The sequence below is a fragment of the Felis catus genome, chromosome B2 (assembly GCF_018350175.1).
Source record: "Felis catus isolate Fca126 chromosome B2, F.catus_Fca126_mat1.0, whole genome shotgun sequence".
NCBI lineage: Eukaryota > Metazoa > Chordata > Mammalia > Carnivora > Felidae > Felis > Felis catus.
The window spans coordinates 22,392,759-22,415,051 of record NC_058372.1 but is presented as its reverse complement, the minus strand read 5'-3'; the positions used below and the strand labels follow the sequence as shown (position 1 = coordinate 22,415,051).

Sequence of the window (22,293 nt, the reverse complement as noted above, 5' to 3'; positions counted from 1 at the left end):
ATTTTTGGCAAAGGAAATCATCGTGATGGGTCAGCCAGATACTACAACTTCTTTCAACATTTGGTAGAAATTGTCAGGGGAAGCCATGCCAAGGCACAGCAGAGATGGAAAGAGATAATCAACTTTAAGATTAAAGGGTATTATTTCTCCATGTGTTAACATATGGTCTGCCACACAATCTCTGCTGCATTTACTGGCTTTTAAATACAATAAGGTGAACCCTAGCTGAGGTAGCCTGAATATCAATGGTGAAGACTGTTGGCTTTTTTTGCGTTCTGTTTCTCTGTGGTATTGAAGTGAAAACACCAAATCCTCCTTCTCTGGCATCCAGATATTACCCTCTTAGCTAGAGAACTAGACTAGTTGGTCAAAGAGACTCGTTTTGTTCTGGTCAGATGGTGGCCTTTCAAGAAGTAAATCCTCAAGCTTGATGTCTTCTGTTATGGAGGAAAGACCCTCAAAAAATTTAATTGGAAGTCAGTATGCATGGATAGCTTCTTAGGCCTTGGAAGGAGGGCAACATAAAACCAAAAACGTATGACTTCATCTTAGCACTTCTAAGAACAATTTTTTTAACTCAAATTTCCTTGAGGAATAACTAAGATATCCCCCAATGATTCCCACGTCCTGATATCCATGCCCTGTGTAATTCCTTTCTGTTGACTGTAGGGCTTGACTCAGTGACTCATTTTTAACAGAGTATGACAAAAATGATGGGTGTCATTTCTGAGGTTAGGTCACAAAAAGATTTTAGCTTCTGTCTTGCTCTCTTGACTCCTCATTGTGATGCAAGCCCAGTGTCAACTTGTGAGCTGCTCTATGGTGAGGCTGGCAGGACAAGGAACTGGGAGAGGCCACCAGCTCACAGCCAGCAAGGAACCAAGTCCTTGGTGCACCAGTCTGCAGAGAACTGGCAGCTGACAGCTGAGAGCAATCTTCAGATGAGACCACAGTCCTGGCTAAACTTGACTGCTACCTCATGAGAAATCCCAAGCCGGAGTACCCAGTTAAGGATCATCTGGATTCCTGAAAAATGGTTTGATTATTTTGAATGTTACGAACATTCTTAAGTGGTCTTATCTTTTGATAAATATATGTACATATTTCTATCAGAAATATACCTAGGAGTTGAATTACTGGGTCACAACATGTATTCGGATTTAGTAGATACTGCCAAGTAGTTTTTCAAATTCTACATTGTCACCAGAAGAACCCTGGATCAGTCACTATTTTTGACAGGGCAGGACTCTTCACTGCTGCTCAATTCAGCACAGGACCAAGGGTGCCATGGGATATAAACAGCATGTTTTATTAGTAATAACACCAATGAAAAAATAATAACAGTGAAGGTAACCTTTTGGATACCTAATTATCTAATGTATTAATTTTTGAAAAGCAACATATAGCCAGGATTTCATTATGTGTTATTATTTTACATATAATGAGTACTAACAGAACAAAACATTAAGCACAAGTTAGGATACATAGATACCGTGGCTCTGCTTAAATTAGATTTTTTTTTGGAGATAAGCAGGATTAACGAAAAGAAATGATGGAAGTAGAGTACTTTTATATTATATTTTCACTATTTGGGTTATTTAGGTGAGCCCATGCTTTTATTTATTTATTTATTTATTTATTTATTTATTTTATCATACCTTTCCAAGATAATAGCTGTCACTTTCTGCTTAACATTACTAGTGAAGATATCATGGAAGCCTACTGTTTTTCAACATAGAGAGAGATTTTGCTGTATTACACCTATTTTTCAATTTTATATCAGTAATAACACTTTGTTGATCTATATGGGCTTTTAGCATTGTATACTCAATAAAGTTAATTAGAATGTTATTGAAGATACCTAGCATTTTAATTACCAGCATAAAAGGCAGATTCCTTTATTAGAGTCATATTTTTTGAATTCATGGTTATAGCCAAGACAAAAGAAAAAATACTCATAAGCTTGGCCTTGTGTCTATACCAAAAGAGATGTACAAAAATCAAGTTTGGCAACACCAGGCTAATACCATGGTCACTTCAGCCTAGACAGGCATGTTTGGGTAGGGGAATACTTGGTGGGAGGGTGAACTTCTCACTTGAAAATCCCCAGATGATATAGTTGTCCAAATCTGAAATATGGGTAACGTTAGCCTTAAGAAACTACCCCAGAAACAGTAAAGGAAAAGTGATCAATGTCATTATGGTAGGAAACTATTCACAATCCATATTAAATGTCATGGTTTGCAATATGAAGGGATGCTCTACTAAGCTTAGGAATCTCTCTTTTGAGGAAAAGGTATAGAATGGAAAAGCAGGTGCCCCTCTGCTTTCTGAGGGCTGTGTGGTATTGATGAGCATGGGCAAGAACAACAGGGATTGACTACTCCCAGTGCCTTCTGTCAGGGATCTCAGGGAGCCACCTGGATATAGGCCTTCTGTGGGTTTTGGATGTTTTGGTGAAAGCACAAAAATGGGGAGCCTCACTGTGGCCAAAAGGTCCTTGTAGATGAGAGGTTGGGCAGGAGGATAGCTACTCATTATCACCACTAGTGAGTGCTGAGAACACATTTCTAGAGGGTAAGACTGCTCTAACATCAATTGGCTAGTTTCTCATCTTTAACCAGAAACTTCAGGTTTCAGGCCATTATCCGGCTTACCTGTAATAGTAGCCACAAATTTTGGGTTTAGGTATAACTAATAGAAAAATAAATTATTTCATTCCATTTTGTTTCAAGTACTTTAGAGCTAAATCAGTGTAGACCTATATGCAAATCAAGGCATTTTTGAACATTCAAGGAGAAAACAATGGCATGTAGGTTCATGACCAGACTGTTTCCCAGTACTTCAGCTCATGGGGAGGCTGGGTTTATGGGGGTAGTAGAGGATTTGACCTGCTCTTTGAGGTTCTTAGTGGAATGGTCCTACTTCCTAAGTCGCTGTGAGAGAGCAGTATCAGCCTTTTTGTTGTGCCTTCTCTTTCATCTTCAAGTTACAGCATCTAACAATCCTTGATGAAGCTGATGAAGGTCCCAAAAAACCATAGCTTAAAAGGAAGAGTTGAAGGAACTGGCAATATTTAAATTATTAAACTTGGAAGAATACATGTTTAGGTCTCTTCCAATACATAGAAGTTGTTGAGTAACAGCAAACTATATATCACTATATATTTTTGGAAAGAAAAGATGAAGTTCAAAAACATAGCATTTCCCCAAATCAAAAAAAGCTGTTAATCAGTAAATTGCTCTCCTTTCTGAGATTGTTGGGTTAAGTACTCTGGTTTCATCTTACTGCATTGCAGATAACCTCAAATTCAGTGATGTAAAACAACAACCATTTTGTCATCTCTCATGATTTGATGAGTCAGGAATTTGGGCAAGGCTTGGCATAGTGATTATTCTGCTCTAAGTGACTGAGGTTACTCAGTGGCACTCTGCTGGTGGATGAGTTGGTCTGGGATGGGGGTGGGGGCTAAGATGGCTTCATTATCTTGTCTGGTGCTTTGGTGGAGGTTGCTGGAAGGCTGAGTTCATCTATGATGGTTGACCAGAGCATTGAATGTAGTTTCTCTAGGATGGCAGTCTAAAAGTAGTTGAGCTTTTACATGGCAGCTCAGGCCTTCTATGGAAAGGATTTCAGGAATGAAGAAATGAAAGCCACTAGTCTCCCAAGGCCTGGGCCATATAACTGGTAGCATTGTTTCTACCACATTCTATCAGTCAAAGTAATCATAGAGACCACCTAGAGTTGAGGGGAGGGAAGGTGGACATCACCACTCAATAGGAGCAGTGATGACAATTTTATGGTATTCTATAATCTACAATTTTTAGGTAACAAACTCTAAGTCTGATTGTAATTATTTTTCATGCTATGTTTCCTCACTGTCTAAACTTGTTCCAACCAAAAAGAAGAGGAAAATATGCTTTTTTTTTTTTTTTTTTTTGTATTTTGGGTACTTATTTTCACTAATAGGAAATACTTATTAGGACCCCTTATGTTTGAATTAGTTTCAGGGCTGGTGAAACATTGCTTAAATAATTACTTAAGTCCTAGAACAATGATTAGTGTGAAAATTAATGGGGGTTCACTAATTGTATCAGCAGCAAGCTGACCAAGCATCTTTTAAAAAATGTCTATTGTCTTTGGAGCTAAAAAATGCTCAGTGTAACTCCTGGCACTTGAGGTGAGCACAGTCTCTTAGTCACTCATCCTGCTGCAGTGGAGGTCTTTGTTTTTTTTCTTCTCAGTTATTCATGTGTTTGTTTTTATAGAGAGATTTCTGACAGACATACTCAAAAGATGTTTTTGTTATCTTGTTTTCATTCTTCTACAGAGACTTAAGAAGGTGAAACAGTTGAAATGCTGAAAACAAAGGAAACACTTGTCCTAAGGTGGGAAGGAGTATCTGTAGAAGCAGTTGACTCACTTGGAGAGTTTGTCTTTAAGACAGCAGTGAGAATGGCCCTAAGAATAAGATCCTGGGTCTTCATCAGTCTCTACCAATGGTAATTACTTGGTTGCCCAAATTTCAGCTTCTAGGAAGTTGTCTGTAATATACTTGTATCAGTCTTTGAAATGGACAGCTCCCTTGACATGCTACCTTTCTCACCTTTTTTAAAAAAAAATATTTTAAAGAGAGAGTGCAAGTGGGGAAGGGGGGCAGAGAGAGAGAGAGAGAGAGAGAATGAATCTTAAGTGGGGCAATATCCCATGACTCTGGGATTTTAATTCAATATTCTTAAAAACTTTGGGAGACAAAATATTTAAAGAAAATATAGTAAACCAGGGGTAGACTTCACTGGTTGCTCCTATCCATACCTTGATTTACCATGATTCATGGCTTCCTAGGCCTTTCTGGGTTCTGCAACAACAGGCTGGAAATAATTACATTTACTTCTTTTACGGGGTTGATGAAGTGAAATTACTTGTAATTATATGTATTCATATAATCTCTCCTATCTCTATCTATCTATCTATCTATCTATCTATCTATCTATCATCTATCTCTCTATCATCTATCATCTATCTATCATCTATTATCTATCTCATCTACCTATCTACCTATTTCATTGTCTACCATCTATCTATAGTTTTGCATGTGTTGTTGTGAAGTTTTGCTTGATATATCCCCCAGAAGAATCTTGTGATAACATAAGTATTGTTATCCTTCTTTGGTTATTGAGGCTATAAACACAAATAAAGATTTGTTCAGAAGCACAGGGGACTAGCACAGGCAAAGTCTAGAATTCAGAGTCTCTGGTGCTGAGATTCATTGCTTGTTACCACCGCTAAAATGATTTTTAGAGCTGCAACATTATTATACAGTGTAGAATCCCAGTTGTCAGAGGGGATGGGCTGGCTCTTAGGCATGATGAATAGGTTTTATTTTGAGTGCCAACTCTAAATCAGTTGGTAATAGCTGCCTGGAGTACTGTGTGGAGGAGAATTCTGAGGTCTTATCTGAGTTGCAATTATTCAGTGATGTTTGCCATGAATGTAAGATCTCCCATACACACTTGCCATATATTTTCCACCTCTGTTCTAAGACCAAAAAAGGTATTCATTGTGATAGGTATCCATTCTGGTTTGTCCGCTGATTCACCATAATGATGCAGGAGAGCATTCATGAAAAAGTATCTACAGAGATTTTGCAGTTTCTGGAAGCTGGTTTTGAACTAAATACGTATACTTCCTCCTTTGGTGAATGCGGTTAATAAAATGTAAAGAGAGGAGTAAGGAAAGCTAACTGACATGAGTACCGACTAAAGTAATTTCCTTTAAAGGAGAGATGCTTGTTTTCCTTGCAGAGTCAGTTATCTACTGCTAAGGAAGGGTGGTTTCTTCAGCACTTGTAGTGAGTAGTATGTTGTATTGAAAATTAAAAGTGTTCAGTTCTGGCGGGACCTGGGTGGCTCAGTCAGTTAAGCGTCCAACTCTTTGTTTCAGCTCAAGTCATGATCTCATGGTTTGTGAGTTTGAGCCCCACATCGGGCTCCGTGCCGACGGTGCACAGCCTGCTTGAGATTCTCTCTCTCCCTCTCTCTCCTTCTTCCCCTCCCCCTCTCACTCTCTCTCAAAAATAAATAAATTAATTAAAAAAATAAAAAAGTGTTCACTTCTGTGAAGATGCAAACACAATCAGATGAACTTTATTTGAAGCTTCGATTACACTCTAGTTAATAAGAATACACTCTATGAAGCCAGTTTAACAGTATAGCAAAATGCATTTCATTTTAAAATTGAGTATTGGAAGGCTGGGAGATTACTGAATAGAATTAGGTATGATGCAACTATAGAGGTGACCCCTACTCTTCATGGATTCCTGGTGCTGGGAACAGTCTCAAAGGCTTATAAATGTGGTTATATAGATCAGAAAATTCCACTATGGCTTTTCCCACTTTGTTTTTGTTTTTGTTAAGAATCACCTTAGGCATTATCGATGGGTAATTTTGGCCATAAGTCAGGCTTGCAAATCCATAGTAGATAGCCTTGCCTGTTGGAATCTTGGAGCATAATACAAATGTTGTTAGCATCCTCTGTCATTGGGTCTGTGGCAGCACTGGCTATTTGCAAGATGGAGTCCATATTACCTTTCAGTGCTTGAGTCCTGAGCTGATGTCTCAACATGAGTGATATGAAGGACAATAGGAAATTAGTGGCTGCTCATCCTTCCACATGTCTGTCCACCAAATCTGCCAGAGTCTCCAACTTCTAGGGCTTATTCTATCTCTAAAAATGTACTTGGGCTGGCATTATTGTGTGAAGGAAAGGATCCCAGAGAGACACATGAAGTATAATCACTAATTAAGGAGATTAATTCATCATTCTCCCTGTCCCAAATCAGCCTTGTTACTTTATAGTATTGTGGTCCCAAAAGAGTTAAAGTAAGGGATATTGGTTCCTGCTGATCAGGCCACAGTGTGACACCTCCTATAGAACTCACCATAAAATTACATTATTTAATAGATCTGAGTATTGCACCTGCTATCTTATCTCCTCGTAGGTGATTAAGTTTCCCACAAATGCAATTTGTTAATATGGGGCCACATCTTCTCAGAAGGTAAATCTGTGAAATTTGGCAGGCAGTTGCTTTGCTGCAGGTGCAATATGAAAGACCTTGCCCTGGCTTTGCCAAGAAGAAAAATGATGTTGTACTCAATTCCTGGGAAAAATATTCTGACACAGAGAGTAGAATCTAATTCCAAAAAGGGGGAATAGAATTCTAGGGCCCAAATCATGTGCTTCTCTCCCTTTTGGGGAGTATACTACCTCCAAAAGGCTGAGTGGGAGATCAGAGTCTTGTTTTACATGAAGCCAGGTATTGAGCAAATCCCCTTGTTAAATGAAGTCCTCTGATATTTGGAGCTGCAGCCATTTGTGATGATAAATGATGACTTTTACTCTTATGAGCTATGAGAGCTTAATTAGAGCTTAATTAAAGCTAATGCTCAGAATTCTTTGGAAGGTGGAGTGATTAAAAACTAACTTCCATATTGAATAGTCATACTAAAAAGTTGTGTTTGAAATACATGGCATCTCCACTCTGGAGCCCCATGCAATCCTGGCTGGGTCTTCACACCTAAGTTAAAGCAAGAGCTATTTTTTTGCATTAGAATTTCCTTAGCCAAGGCTGCAAGGGGCTCAGTGCCTGGGTCCATCTCAGCCCCCTGTGCATTTACACAGAAGGTCGTCTCTGAATCTGCAACTCCAGCTCGCCATACACGTGTCTCAGGGAGTCACTGGTCATGCTAGCTATCAGCTTCCGAGGGCCAGACACCCAGGGTCGACAAACTTCTTCCCATTGCACAGTGGAGTTGGGCCGGATTTCACTGAAAGTATGGAAAAGAGAGGAAAGGTTTTACTCTTCAGAGAGGCAGATCCAGTTCCCACCTTGATCAGGAAGCAGTAAGAACACCTGCCTGATTCATACGCTCTCCTTCTCTCAATGGATGGTGGTTAGAAGACAAAGGGCTGATTCCAAAAGTTCTGATGCAAATAAGGCCTCTAGATGGGGATGTGCTAGAGACAGACCCATTGGGTCATGGTTCCTTCCACTTGAATGCATCAACCGGCCACCCAGTAGACGTGTGGTGAAACTGGGGCTGAGCCTCCCACCAGCCATGAGCCAACTGAATTCTAGGTTGTCCTCCAGCCTCCACAGCAGCCTCATGGATGTGACTAATCTCCTTTGGCTCACTCTGGGCCACTCTGGTTCTCTCCTGGATTAGACTCCTAGCTGAATCTCCAGCTGCCTTTGCTGAGGTCCTGATAATCTAATTAGTTATTGCCAATTCCCTTGGAGTAGACATTGTTCCCAGGCCCAAGATCTAGAACATAACTTTACCTGCTGCCAACTGATGGAGTATTTGCATGCTCTATAATTCATAATCCTGTTTAACCAACAAAATGGGTCCCTTTGACCATGCACTTTTCTGCTACTTATTTGTATCCATCCTGATAATGGGACTGACCTTTAATGGTTCTGGTATTCTCCTCTTCCTTTGCAGCCTATTTCTGAGGTTTTCCTAAGCTTCATGGTCAAGCCCACTCCAGTGAATGACTGAGGTCAATCAGGGTTGAGGGGATTAGGCTTCTCTGGATGCTTCACATATATCACCCTATTGAAGCCTCAGGAGGAAGTTACATGTAGGTTTTATATACACGATAGTCCTTTGAGATAGATACTATTTAACATATTTAATAGTTAAGAAAAATGGAGGAAGGGGTATATGGGTGGCTCAGTTGGTTAAGGGTCCAACTTTTGCTTTCCATTCAGGTCATGATCTCATGGTCATGAGGTTGAGCCCCAGGTCAGGATATGCACTGGGCATGGAGCCTGTTTGAGATTCCTCTCTCTCTCTCTCCCTTTGCCCCTTCCCCAGCTCTCATGCTCTCTCTCTCTATCAAAGAAGAAAAGAAAAAGAAAAGAAAATGAAAGGGAAGAAAAGAAAAGAAAGAAAAGAAAAAAAGTGGAGGGATAAACAAGCGAAGCAATTTTCCAAGTTCACACAGCTATTAATGGACAGAGGTGAGCTTTGGACTCAAGATGTTCTGATTCCCAAATTCATGCTCTTTCTACTACTGTATTTCATACAATATCTGTCAAAAGATGAGTTTTCTGACCACCGCACTTGCTTTTTTGTTTTTTGTTTTTTTGTTTTTTTCACAAGCAAGACAGATGCCCTTTTATTCAATATTAAGAGCTTCTTACAGTGTTGTTCATGGAGGATTCCTGGTCTTTGCTCTCTGACCCTCAGGGAGGGTATGTGCTGGGTGTCTTTGCAGGGAATCCTGGGCCAACATTTCTCTGGGAGAGCACTGGGGAGATGAATATACCACCATGTGTATATTAGAAAAGGGACCTGCTTTCATGGGATTATTGAGGCACAGCGCATTAGAATTAGAAAGGACTTAGAAATCATTTAGTCTAGTGACTTCATTTTACAGGCAAGGAAGATTAAATCCTATGGAATCCTCCACAGTCACAGTATGATGGCCCAGACCATGGAAGAACAAAGATATGCTGGGGGACATGAAGAGTGTGCTCATGCTCAGAAATGAGGAACATGTTGTACAGAGGCATTCTGTGAATACATGCCTAATGGATGGCACTTACTACTAGTACCATGAAGGGGCTGAGAGACCAAAAGAGCTGGGGATGCTCTAGCTTCAGACTGGAGTGGTTACAAGGAAGGGGAACTGTCAAGGAAAGTCTGGAGTGGTTCAAAGACCTCAGCTATGTAAGCCCCCATTTGTCCCTGGGTGCCAGGGCCATAGAGCATCACTTTAAGCAGAGCCAAAGTACAAGGAGAAATATGGAGCCCCATACCTGTGTTTAACCTATTCTATGTAAACTTAGAACCCCCAAATTTCCTTAAGTAGAGCTAAAATCTATGTATTTTAACTGGCTGTGGGTGTACATCCTCTGGAATAAAAAGGGGAAATGCCCCAAATCTTAGAAATCTAGGCACTAAATAAGAAATTCTTTTCAAACTCTTATCTCTGTGCCCAGTGAATTGGGAAAAGCATCTAAGTCCTTGGGGACTCCTCACTTTGGAGCTGCTCTAGGCATTGACTTTGACACTACTGGTCTAAATGTGTTAATTTGGTATTTGCTAATTATTTTCCTTATTTTTGTTCTTTATAAATGTGATTCTATACACTATTTCCATCCATTATATAATAGGCAAATTATGTGAAAAGTGCACACACATCACCTATATAGGTGTTGTTCAAACTCAGTAAGTTGATTTTACGATTCAAAGTTTGAAAAACATTGACCTCACCATGGGTTTCTTCACCTATAAAAAGCAGACGCTGTGGGATATTGAATAGAGTGGGGGAAGGGTGGTGGTGAATTACTATTTGTACTGCACTTGGAAGCATGGCAAAATATGGTAAAGTGCCCAGTGTTGTTTATAAAGGTATTACTGTTGTTGTTTCTATTGTTATTATTATTACCACAATCCCCTTTGTGGTCATTACTTCCTCTGCCTGAACTCTCTGTAATGTAACCAGGAAAGTAAGCTCCCCCTGCCTGTTTGCAGAGCAACAGTTCTCTGTCCTTAATTTACAGTGATTAATCCAATATGAATACATGTTTTGAGATATTTATTTCTCAAGAGCTGTGCTATTTTTACCCTGGTCCATTCATTCTTTCTTCCCTGGTTTCCCCAAGTGATCAATCAGAAACACTTAGCAAAATAGTCATCCTGCTTAAGGATCTGGTCTGGGGCCATGTAATGCAGGTGACTACCTCCAACAGAAACTATAATCCCCAAGCTTCACTTTGTTATTGGTTCTTACTCTTATACTAAGTCCCATAACGATATTTGTACATGTGTCTCATACATGTATACATGCCTACTCAAGAGAATCATACAAAGATACTCATAAATGAAGATACACTTGCATGTCTAAGTATGCATTTACTTACAGATAACTATGTACAGAAAGAGAAAAGAATCATTTACCCATATTGGTAAGTGGAGTAATACTGGAATAATCCTATTTGCCTGGGGATAGATGTTGTGATAAATGGTTCTCGGTTAATGTGCTGAGCTATCAGGATATGCTGGCCATTTATCATCTTGAACGCACGCAGGCAAATGGGATTATTATTACAATAAACTGCAACTATCTATGGGTTGTTCTCTGTGTGTCTAGCCCTCAGCTTCTGTCCTACTTGAGAAACTCAAAATTTAAAACAAAATTTACAAAGTCAGGGAACTTTTCTCTTGAAATAACTTACTGAACCTGATCATTTTTTAAAGAGAAAAATGAATCTGGAAGATGAATTATTTGATGCTCTGGAAGGATCAAGTGCAGAAACTTGAAAGCTGAGAGTCTGTGGGGGCAAGCACTTCCAAGCATCTGAGATAGGAGGGAGGCGGTGGGAGAAGGCAGACAGGTAAACCATCTCGGAGCACAGTTGGGTCTTACCCTGAACAAGGAACAAGCAGCACTGCCTTCCTTGTTCCTAGTTCAATTGCATGTTTTCTGGCTCCTGCCTTCCAGGCTCCCTGCTTTGAGCTTGAGACCCCTTGCCTTCTAGGGCCCTGGCAGGAATGTGGGTGGATAGGTAGGGGTAGTGATTCTCTTGACGATTCAAGATGTGTATCCTAGAAAGGAATACACTCTTACGAAGGATTCTGATTCTGCAGAATTGCTCTTTTTAAGGGTCCAAGTTGTTACATGGATCTGCCACTCTAGATCAGATCTTGGCAGGAGAGGGTACCCTGGAGTTCTTGTAATTATCTGACAATATGGATGTGGGTGCTGGCTTGCTCAGGTCTTAGTTGTGAATGTGTGTGCTGGAGTCAGGAGAAGACAGAGAGAATAGTGCTCTTTCCAAAGTCCCAAGCCCACCCTAGGTATTAAACATTTTCTCTCTCAAGTTCTTTCCAATGTTTGACAGTCTAGGAGAAATAAAGCTACCCTTGCATTGAGAGATCCACCTTATGGATCTGGATTCCCAAAACAGATTGAGGACCTGGCTTTCTGTCTGTTATCTATCTGCAATAGACCAGTGTGTTGGAAGTAAGTACCAATAGTACCTTAAAAAAGAGTGTGGGCAGGGCATTTGCCTTGTGTCCATGTAGGGACTGGACTCTTCCATCCTTTCCATGATTCACTCCACTTCACTACCCCAATGTAAGATAGTAACAATAAATGCCTAGACACTCAACTCACTTGGAGCCCTATGCCTTCCAAATGGTGGGTCTTTACACCATGTGATGATTAATCTTTCTTCTAACACACAGATGGTCTTTTTTCATGCATTGGCCTGTGATCAAGGTGGGATTTGGGGCATAGCCAAGGTGTACAGGGACCAGGGGGTTCTGGTAGCTTCAGATGAAGCTTCTGGGGTTACCGTCTGAGAAGGAAAAATTGGATGCAGCAGGGTGCTGTTTTGAAGAAGAAACTTGTTTCACTTTGCCTGAGTGATTCTTGCATCTGATTCAAGTGGGAAGGTGTGAGAAGGGGTGAGTAAGGCTATCGGTTCTGACAAAAGCAAGGCTATCACTGCTGACCTCTCCCTGTGGCTGAAGATGATTTCTAATTTAATTTTTTTTTCCTGCAACTTTCCTATTAGCACAGGAAGGGTGTTATGTTTTGTGCTTGCATTCTTTAAAAAGCACTCAAATTATTTTCTCTGTTGTTTATTGCATTCATGGGCAGCAGGCATTTCTTGGACAATGGGATTGCAAAGGCTGTGAGCACTGTAACTTAAAAGAAATGCAGAGAGCACTTAGTGGGTAAAGTGTTCTTTAAAGGCATCCCAGAAGGGGTGAAGGAGGCCTTGGCCTGGTCCCGCAGATTCAGAAGTAGCTTTCAGAAAGCGCATTGAAGATATTCCTAACATCATCAGGCACTTTCTGCAGCCCTCCACCTCCCCTTCTCTATTTTAGAAGGTCACCCACAGGAAATATGCTAGATTGATTGATGCTGACAGGGACTTATTTGTGGTAGAAATGAAAGTAATAAACCTCAAAGATTGGGATCCATTCTGGGTGTCACAATTTCAGAGGAGCCCTGACAAACTGGAGTTAGGTGGGAGATGGGGGAAGCTGAAGCCCCATCAGGGGTCAGAGGGATGAAGTCAGGGGAGGTATGAAGAAATGTGACAGTTGTTTGCAAACATTTGCAGGGCACCAGGTGGAAGAGAGTTGGGCTTTGTTCTGTGCCAATCCAAATGACAGGATCACTGGGTAGGATCAAGAGGTAGAATTTTTTCCTAACAATTGGAGCTACCTGACCATGAAATGGGCTGTGTTGTTGGGTGATACTCTTTGTCAGTAGAAGTCCCAGAAACTGCAGCGCACAACCCAATTGCACTAGGCATGGATGAAGCGATTTCATTCTTATTATCACAGAGCCTGAGGTCCCCTGAGAACCCAGTCTCCAAGTCTTGAGGCTCACCTTTATTCTGTTGAAAGGAACAGTTCTAGAGTGCATGTGTTAGCAAAATCTGTGGGGTGGCATTGGGAAGAAAGGACCCTTGCAAAGGGACATCTTTCAGCATCATATCTGCCACATAGTAGGTACTCAATAGATATTAGTAGCACTGCTACATGAGGAGGTGGCAGGGCACAATGCTTGAGACTTAGGTTCTGAATCAGCCACTCCGAGTCTGAATCTTGGCACTACATTTTTTTAAATGTTTATTAATTTTTGAGAGAGAGAAACAGTGTGAGTGGGGGAGGAGTAGAGAGAGAGGGAGACAGAATCTGAAGCAGGCTCCAGGCTCTGAGCTGTCAGCACAGAGCCTGACGTGAGGCCCAAACCCATGGACTGCAAGATGATGACCTGAGCCAAAGTGGGACGCTTAACTGACTGAGCCACCCAGGCACCCGACACTACTCTTATAAGCTGTGAAACTCGGGCCAAATCAGCCAACCCCTCAAAGCCTCAAACTCCTCTACTACCTCAAGGGAGATGCTAATAGCATCCTCATTAGGGTGGTTTTATGGATTAAATGATGGAAGTGCCAGTCAAGTCAACCCTACTTTTACCCCATGACTCATAGAAATGGCCAATAAGAAGGCAGCAGCTTCTCAGACACATTCCTTGGGCATTATATGTAAGTTGGGAAAAGACAGAGAAAGATAAGCCTGCCCACGTCACTTCTCACCTTCTCAGTCCCCACCCCAGGCCTTACCGGAACATCTTCCTCATTGGTTTTGTCACTCCAGGACCATCCAGGTATATCCAAACATTTCGCAGAGTTTCTTTTAGAGGATTGGTGAATTCAACTGTCACCACCATGTCAGAACCAACCATCCTAGTGCCGCGGACCTAAGACATGAGTTGGGGGAGGAAAATGCAGTTCATTAGCAGCACATAAAAGCTTTCTGCTCTCCTGTGTCCTTAACCATCTTCACTTTTACTGGTTTTACAGAATGGTTATTCTTTGGCAACGGAACCAGGATGATGAGGCTAGCTGATTGCTTTGACTGGGGGATACCTATTGAGACAAAGATGGAAAATTACTAATTAGGATCACACTCTTTTCCTCATTAGGAAAACCACCCTAATTAGAGCTCAGGTTAATAGCCGTGACCACCAGCTGCTCTCTATCAGCAGGAGATGGAAGTGCATTTGGTGTAGCAACACATTTCCATGGTGAGAGTGGCCAGGCAAACTCTGCTTCTGGACAGGACTCAAGCTTCCTGCCAGGACACCGGGCTGGGGGGGGGGGGGGGGGGGCGGTGTCTGTGGAGGAATTCCTAAGTTCAAGAGGAAGAGATGGCTCCAGGGTGACTGAGCCTTCTTACTTTTAGGCACACTTCGAAGAAATATGGCCAAAGAGGGAGTCATTACTATGGAACTTGAAGAAAAGGAATCTGGACGCTAAAATAGGCCAAAAAGACTTTTCATCCACAGCTACAACACCTGAGTCCAGGAGAGAGTAAGGCTCTTTGTTAGTGAGTTTATCTATGACAAGTCTCAGAAGGATTGGGTATTTCGCAAAGCGTCACATGAGGTGGCCTGAGTTCAGTGTCAGTTCAACACTTACTAGTGGTGGGGCCTTACTTAACCTCTTTGAGATTCAGTTTTCTTGTCTCTAAGACTGGACTGACATTCCCATGGGGTTGCTGACATGGAATGCTATTACTGTTGGCTCTTTGGCTGTGTTTATCAGGTGCCAGGAATGGTATGCCTTCCCAACACCAATCCAGTGAGCTGGAAAATGGCCAGGTGGCTATGGGGTTTGCTTGTTTGTTTCAGAGGTATGTATGCTGAATGGATGGATCTGCATAAGCTCTATACAACTTGGGAATAATAATAGTAGTTCTTCCTTTCTAAGAAAAGGGTAGAATGAGAAAATGCATGTAAAATAGCTAAAACACTGCATAGCATGAGACAGAAGCTCCATAGCTTATGGCTCATACTGTTTTTGGAATAGCAATGTTCAAGGTAGCTTGTTTTATTCACCTTATATTTATATTTTGGTGCACTTTCAACTCCAACATGTAGCCAGTGCCCAGCAAACATTTGTGAAATTAATTTCACTGTTTAACAATGGAATTTATTGATTGAGTTTTCTACATAACAGCCCAGCCATTGTTACACCCCATTTCTTTAAGCAGACATATAATATAGAAAAAAATCATGTGGAAATGAACCTTTTTATGAATAGAGGGAAAGAGGAAGGATAATGCCCAGGAAAAAGACTCTCACTTACTGAATCTGCAGTAAAGAATAAATCTTCATTGCTTCACTGTTTAAGACACAATTTGTGTCTAAATTTATGTCTATGGGATTTTAAAAATCTATGAGAAAAGTGAAAATTGCAGCCCAATGCTCTGTGTTTAGTACATTCAAATCCACACCCGCTGGGGTGGGGGTGGGGGATCCTGCCATCAGAGGGATCAGGGGGTAGAGCAATGATCATGGTGGTGACCATGGCAGGTGTCACCAAGAGAGCACAGATTGCATGCCAAGTGGTGTGTCTAGCCTGTCACCAGTGGTCTTCAGCCTGGCATGCACAAAGAGTCAGCTGGGGGACTTTAAAAATCACAGAGGTGTAGGCCCACTCCCAAGCAATTAACTCAGAATCTCAGGCAGAGCCTGTAATAAGTTTATTTTAAGCACCCCTGTTGATTTCTAGGAACCAACTTAGAAAACTGCTCCCCAGTTGAAAATCTCTGATGCAGACAACACATTTGGAAGACAGGCTGAAATTTTCACTGTCTTCCCCAGATGCCCTGACTCTATCGATAGAGATACTGGAAGTACAGAAGTGCATTATTAGAATACTCTTAGTGTTCTTGGCTTAATTCTCAAGTGTGGCTGACATATTTTTCATAAGTTGGGAAAAAAATTTCAGAACACTTTCACATTTAAAAAAAATACAAGATAAAGATAATGTTTACAAAAACTGAATTGGAGAAATGGGGGCTACTTCAGAGATGCTGTTGGTAGAAGTCTGCGAGGATCCCTTTAATTTCAGGGAAGAACTATTTTAGAGCCATCTGCCATCTTCATGGCATGCTATTACAAGTATGGACATAAGCCCCTTGCAAAAAATCTGATAATAGCTACTGGCCCTTCCTCAACACAGACATACACAGTGATGAATACAAGATACATACACCTCTCACATGTGGTTTTAGAGGATTCATTACAGACCCAGAAGGTCTGTCTTTGGCCCTCCCTGGGTCTGTGGGCTCCAGGTGAAGATTCATTTCCATATGCCAATTTCCATGCTAGCTCTGCAGGAAGACTCCTGCACTGTGGAAAGCCAAGTGCATCCTTCCAGGTCACTCTTGACAGTGATGGGGAAATTTAGTGTTTGAGAGGTTGGTGCCCATGCTCAGGCCTTCACGGATAGGCTTTAGATCTGGCCATGACTTGAAGATTAAGCCTTCTCAGATATCTTCATGCCTAACCAGTTTCCCCTCAGATGTCATCATCGTAGCCAGCTGCTACCATGGGCATGTAAATACTGCCCAGGCTTCCCTAACAATGGAGTGGGCAGGAGGCCAGAGAGAAGTGGGGGCAATGAAAGGAGAGGCCTATTCTCACATTGTAGAGTGCTTCCTTTGCAGTTAATGAACACTCATTTTCCTTTTCCCGACATTCATCTTCTGTACCCAGAATTTAAACTTCCTTTGCCTGACTACTGAGATGATAATGAACCCTAGAGACTCTAACCAAACCAAATACAAAAGCCTGTGTAACATTTAACATCACTGTTTTCTATTTAGGGAAATTAAGTGGAGATACGTTCCTCCCTTCTTTTGAGGAAAATGGAACGCACACATGGTATTTTCACAGTATGTGCTGATTTGAGCGAGGAGCATGTTATGGTATCTGCGAAATGCTGAGAAGGCCATGGTGGATGAAAATGTCTGTCCAAATCTAATTTTTTAAGGAATCTTCACCGTTCCCCTCTCTTTCATGCTGTAAAAATAATTCCATATCATTGTAGTTATATTTTGGATTTTCTTGTTATCATAAAAAGTTAAACAAAAGAAGCCCTAAGCAATCCAGAGAAAGTTAGGTCAGGGAGAAACTTTTATGTGTACTTAGAGAAGGGTAGCCATTACTCAGGCCAAAGAAAAAAGATAAAGTCTATGTCATACTGCATGACATCAAAGTCTTTTCCATGTGTTTGATGGCTCTGATTGTTTTCAATATCCCATTTAAAAATACATGTTTTGGGGGCACCTGGGTGGCTCAGTCAGTTGTGTCTGACTCTTGATTTTGGCTCAGGTTATGATCTCACGGTAGGTGAGGTTGAGCTCTGTGTCAGGCTCTGTGCTGATAACACAGAGCCTGCTTAGGATTCTCTCTTTCCCTTTTTCTCTGCCCCTCCCCTGCTCATGCTCTCTGTCTCTCTGTGAAAGTAAATAAATATTAAAAAAAATAAAAATATCTGTTTAAAAATTTTTTAAATGTTTTTATTTATTTTTGAGAGAGAGAGAGAGAGACACAGTGCAAGCAGGGGAGGGGCAGAGAGAGAGGGAGACACAGAATTTGAAACAGGATCCAGGCTCTGAGCTATCAGCACAGAGCCCAACCCAGGGTTCGAACTCATAAACCATGAGATGCTCAACTGACTGAGCCACCCAGGTGCCCCCAAAATATCTGTTTTTTTTTTAAGTTTTTATATATTTTGAGAGAGAGCATGAATAGGGGAAGGGCAGAGAGAGAGAGGGAGAGAGAGTATCCCAAGCAGGCTCTGCATTGTCAGTGCAGAGCCCAATGTGGGGCTCGAATTCACGAGCCTATGAGATCATGGCCTGAGCCAAAGTTAGACACTTAACTAACTGAACCAGGCACTCCAATGAAAATATGATTTTAAATATTGACATAAAATATGATGATTTTCCAAGTTAAATACCATTCTCCAATTTTGACATCCTGAGTTCTTGTCTATCATACTGCTTAATGATAATGACTAGCTATTTTGATTCTTTGTGAACAAGATAGTTACTAACACAGATACACACGCATACATGTAAACTTTTAGAGGGAATTACTTTGTAGGAAGTCACAAGTTCTCTTCCATGGAGCATATGCTTTATAATATGCATAACTGTATTCAAAATTGAAATGAAATGAGGGAAAAAGTTTGAGAAAGAAGTAGTTTAGGTAGCAATATAATTCACACAGTTTATTATTAGTTCACCTCACAACACTTACTTCAAGTGCCATCAATAATGTATTACATGTATTATTGGAAAATACATTTTTTCTTCTCTCTAGCCTTGCTGGTAATAAGTAGCTTCTTATTTGTGAACTCTGCTTACCAGCACCAGCACAACCACTGCTGAGTTTAGCATTTACTACATAATACTAATGGTTTTATGGTAGTCAGGCAATGTTCTAAGTCTGCACTATCCAATATGGTAGCCACTAGCCACATGTAGCTATTTAAATTAAAATCAATTAAATTAAATTAAAAATTCAGTCCTTAATTGTACTAGCTACATTTCAAGTACTCAATAACTACCTGTGGTTAGTGGCTATCATATTGGACAGTGCAGATTTAGAATATTCCCATAATCACAGAAAGTTCTATTGGACAATTTTTGTTAAGTGATTTACTTATATTTATTATTTAATTCTCACAACCCTATGAGGTAGGTATTGAATCTTCTTTTTATAGATGAGGAAATTGAGGCACAGAGAAGTTAAGTAACTTGTTCAAGGTCACATGGACAATAGTAGGGGAAGTAAGACTTGAATATGGAGAATCTGGTGCCAGAGTCTTGGCTTAACCGCACCCCCTATACTGATAGCAATAATAGCAATAATAGTAATTAGTTATTAATTAATTGGTAGTTACTAATTAGTCATTAGCAATAGTGATAGCACCTCACATTATTTTTAGTGTTTACTTAGTAATGCAGGCATTGTACTCATAATTTTACTTACACAGTCTTCCCTCCAGCCCTCCCTATGGGCTTGGGGGCAAACATTATCATCATCTTCATTCAACTGATGTCATTCTGACACTTAGAAGATAATCAAAGGACCCGAGGTACAGAGCTAGTAAATTGGCAGAACACAGATATGAATCTAGGTCTTTCTGACTCCGAAACATTCATCTTTAAACATTATGTACACTGTCATCTCTGACAGCAGAGAGGCAAAAATAGTAATTTTTAAAAATGAAAATAGCTTCTTCATTTTCTGAAATCCACTGAAGAATCATTCTCAGTATTACCTTCTGTTACCACTAAACTTCCAGGTAAGCACGATGATTATACTAGAACCTGAACTAAATTTGAAAATATATGTACAACCCAACTCTTTGTGTTTGACTTCATGGCAAAAGAATCTGATTCCTATGCCAGAGTAAAATGTGACAGGGTAGCCTTGGGGCCTTGATATATTACTTGACAATAATAGGATTTTCCATTTAAGGTAAAGATAGAGATATCATTTTAGAACACAGTGGGATCATATAAAGGTAGGTAAGATTCGTTATTCTTGAAGTTTTACTTTGTGTCTGTGTGTGTGTTTTTTACGATTAAAAAATAGCAAACAGGAAATATAGAGAAGAAATTATGTTTTAGGCATCCCAGTTAGCAGCAATTTCTCATTTGCATTCCCAAGTCTAGGTTGTTCGATGGCTGTGCTGAGTGGGGAGATGCAAATGCTCAGTTTACAGTGGCCGGGCTCACTCACAGACGTACTCTAGGATGCTCTCTCCTGGCTGACGGAGCACACCCACTGTCTGCTCCTCTGTGACCAACAGCCACGATTGGGTGGAGAGTCAGCTCCCCGAGCATGTAAAGTCATGGCTGAAGGTGCCCCACCTGGGACCCTTTGGGGATACTTACAGCCCATCATGGCTGACGTCTTTGTTTTTCTCCACAGATTGATAGGACAGTGGGAAGGGGCACAACTGTAGTGGTTGGGACACAGAAAGTGACCACAGTTGGAGGAAACCGAGGGGAACGTGCTGGACTCAGGGTCTAAAGACAATGGGGTTGCCACTGTATGTCTTTGGACTGAGTCATTTGAACTCTCTGGGCCTTGTTTTTTTTGTGTGGTTACTGGGAGGATTCAATGTGATATTAATGTGAAATCATCTGGCAGAGCATCTGAAACATAGAATTTATTGAATCTAAACGCAGTTCAGGTTTAAAGGGAGATCATGTTGCCAGAGTGACCATGAAATCCTTCTCACCCATGAGTTCTCTTATGTGGAATGATGCGGATATAAGAGAGTCACAAAGCAGAGAAGCTGCCAGCCTCCACCAACACTTGAAAGAGAAGTGGAGAAGCCCAGGTCCCCACGCCCTGTGCCAGCCTGCCTGGTGACCTATGGTCCTGGTGACCCAGACCTGTGAAAGAGACATGGAGAACCCAAGGGAGGTTGGAAGGGACAAATGTGCTTGGTTGGAGACAAGGGAAGGAAAAATGGGTTGGGGTTCAGGGGACATTTAGAACACCAAGTCTTTGTTTTCATTTTTTTTTTTTTTTTGCCTCGCTGGAAGGTACCAATATTTAGGTGGGTCTTTGTTTTCATTTTTTTTTGCCTTGCTGGAAGGTATCAATATTTAGGTGGTCGCAGAACAAAATGGAACTATAGGAACGTCTCACAATTTACCCAGTAACCGTCATGGCGACATTCATTTCTCAAGTGGTTTCCCAGTTTTACCCTCCCCTCCAGGGCACAGGTCTATACATTGGGATGCTGGAGGAGTAGGGCTTGGGCACTCCCCACAATCACCCTCTGCCTTGCTCTACCCTGGTTAAAATGGGAGCTTGGGGGGCACAAGCAGAGAAGGAGCAAAGAGGATTCTACACTTAACCTCAGTAAGAATGCTGAGTGCCAGTTAAGAAAAACTGATGGTGTTTCAAGTCAGAAGAGATGTGGATGTGGGGCCAGCACTGGGGTTTATCTGTGCAAGTTAGGAAAAGAGCACGCCTTTTTTGGCATGGCAGGTGGAGAGTGGGATGGATTTGGTCCCCTCTTACCTCCCCCATCCCCAGGCTGGGTGCAGCCTGCCCCAATGTGGGTGTTGGCTTGGAGTGGGGCCCACTCAGAGGAAGGTCTTGGCACCCATGCTGGGGAGACATTTCCTATGTGACTTGTGTTATCCTTATGACTACAAGCCCAGAAAGCTGAGACCCCACTGGTCAGTGCTGATCCTGCTGATATTCTGCCTGTTGATTTCTGTGAATTCCCTCCCTTCGCAGGCTCTGTATACACGGTAGCCAACCCATGCGAGAAAACAGCAACTGTGCTTCTGGAACTGACCTAGGGCAGCCACTGCTAGAAGGAAAATCAGCAATCTCTCCCTATTTCAAAGAAAAAGTCAATAAAAATGTTCTTGGTGTTGACCTTTTCTCTGGTTATTTTTTTAAGAGCATTTGCTAAAACCTATTTATGGAGTGGGCACCAAATAACTATTTGTTGAATGAACTGAATACATGAATGAATAAATGAGTGAATGGCTAAAAGGGAAGAATCAGAGGGAAGAAAATTCTTTTATCTAATGGAAAAAATATGCTCACGGTGGGATGCCTGGGTGGCTCAGTCAGTTAAGTGACTGACTCTTAATTTTAGCTCAGGGCATGATCTTACCTTAGTTGGTTCGAGCCCCAGATCAGGCTTTGTGCTGATAGCGTGGAGCCTGCTTGGAATTCTCTGTTTCCCTTTCTCTCTGCCCCTCCCTTCTCGTGTTCTCTCTCAAAAATAATTTAACATTTAAATTATTGCTCACACCAATGGAATATTACTTGGCAGTCAAAAAGAATGAAATCTTGCCATTTGCAACAACATGGGTGGATGGAACTAGAGGGTATTATGCTAAGCGAAATAAGTTA

General features: G+C 41.2%; 1 protein-coding gene and 1 long non-coding RNA gene across 4 annotated transcripts in view; one reads left to right on the top strand and one right to left on the bottom strand.

The window, feature by feature from the left end:
* The window catches only part of F13A1 (coagulation factor XIII A chain), a 251,473-nt gene that overhangs the window by 80,727 nt on the left and 148,453 nt on the right, over positions 1 to 22,293 (bottom strand). For 2 of the 3 annotated variants that reach the window (XM_019830279.2, XM_045057168.1), the window contains exon 14: positions 14,159 to 14,295. In XM_019830279.2, coding sequence (XP_019685838.1) covers positions 14,159 to 14,295 — 137 coding nt within the window. Of the gene's footprint in view, positions 1 to 6,118; positions 7,827 to 14,158; positions 14,296 to 22,293 lie in introns of those variants that run through there. The other variant, XM_006931478.3, reaches the window with a different exon arrangement.
* LOC109499586 lies at positions 249 to 21,807 on the top strand. The gene is made up of 4 exons (XR_002742199.2): positions 249 to 1,006; positions 4,331 to 4,502; positions 8,880 to 9,025; positions 21,664 to 21,807. It is a non-coding gene; the product is annotated as an uncharacterized LOC109499586 (long non-coding RNA).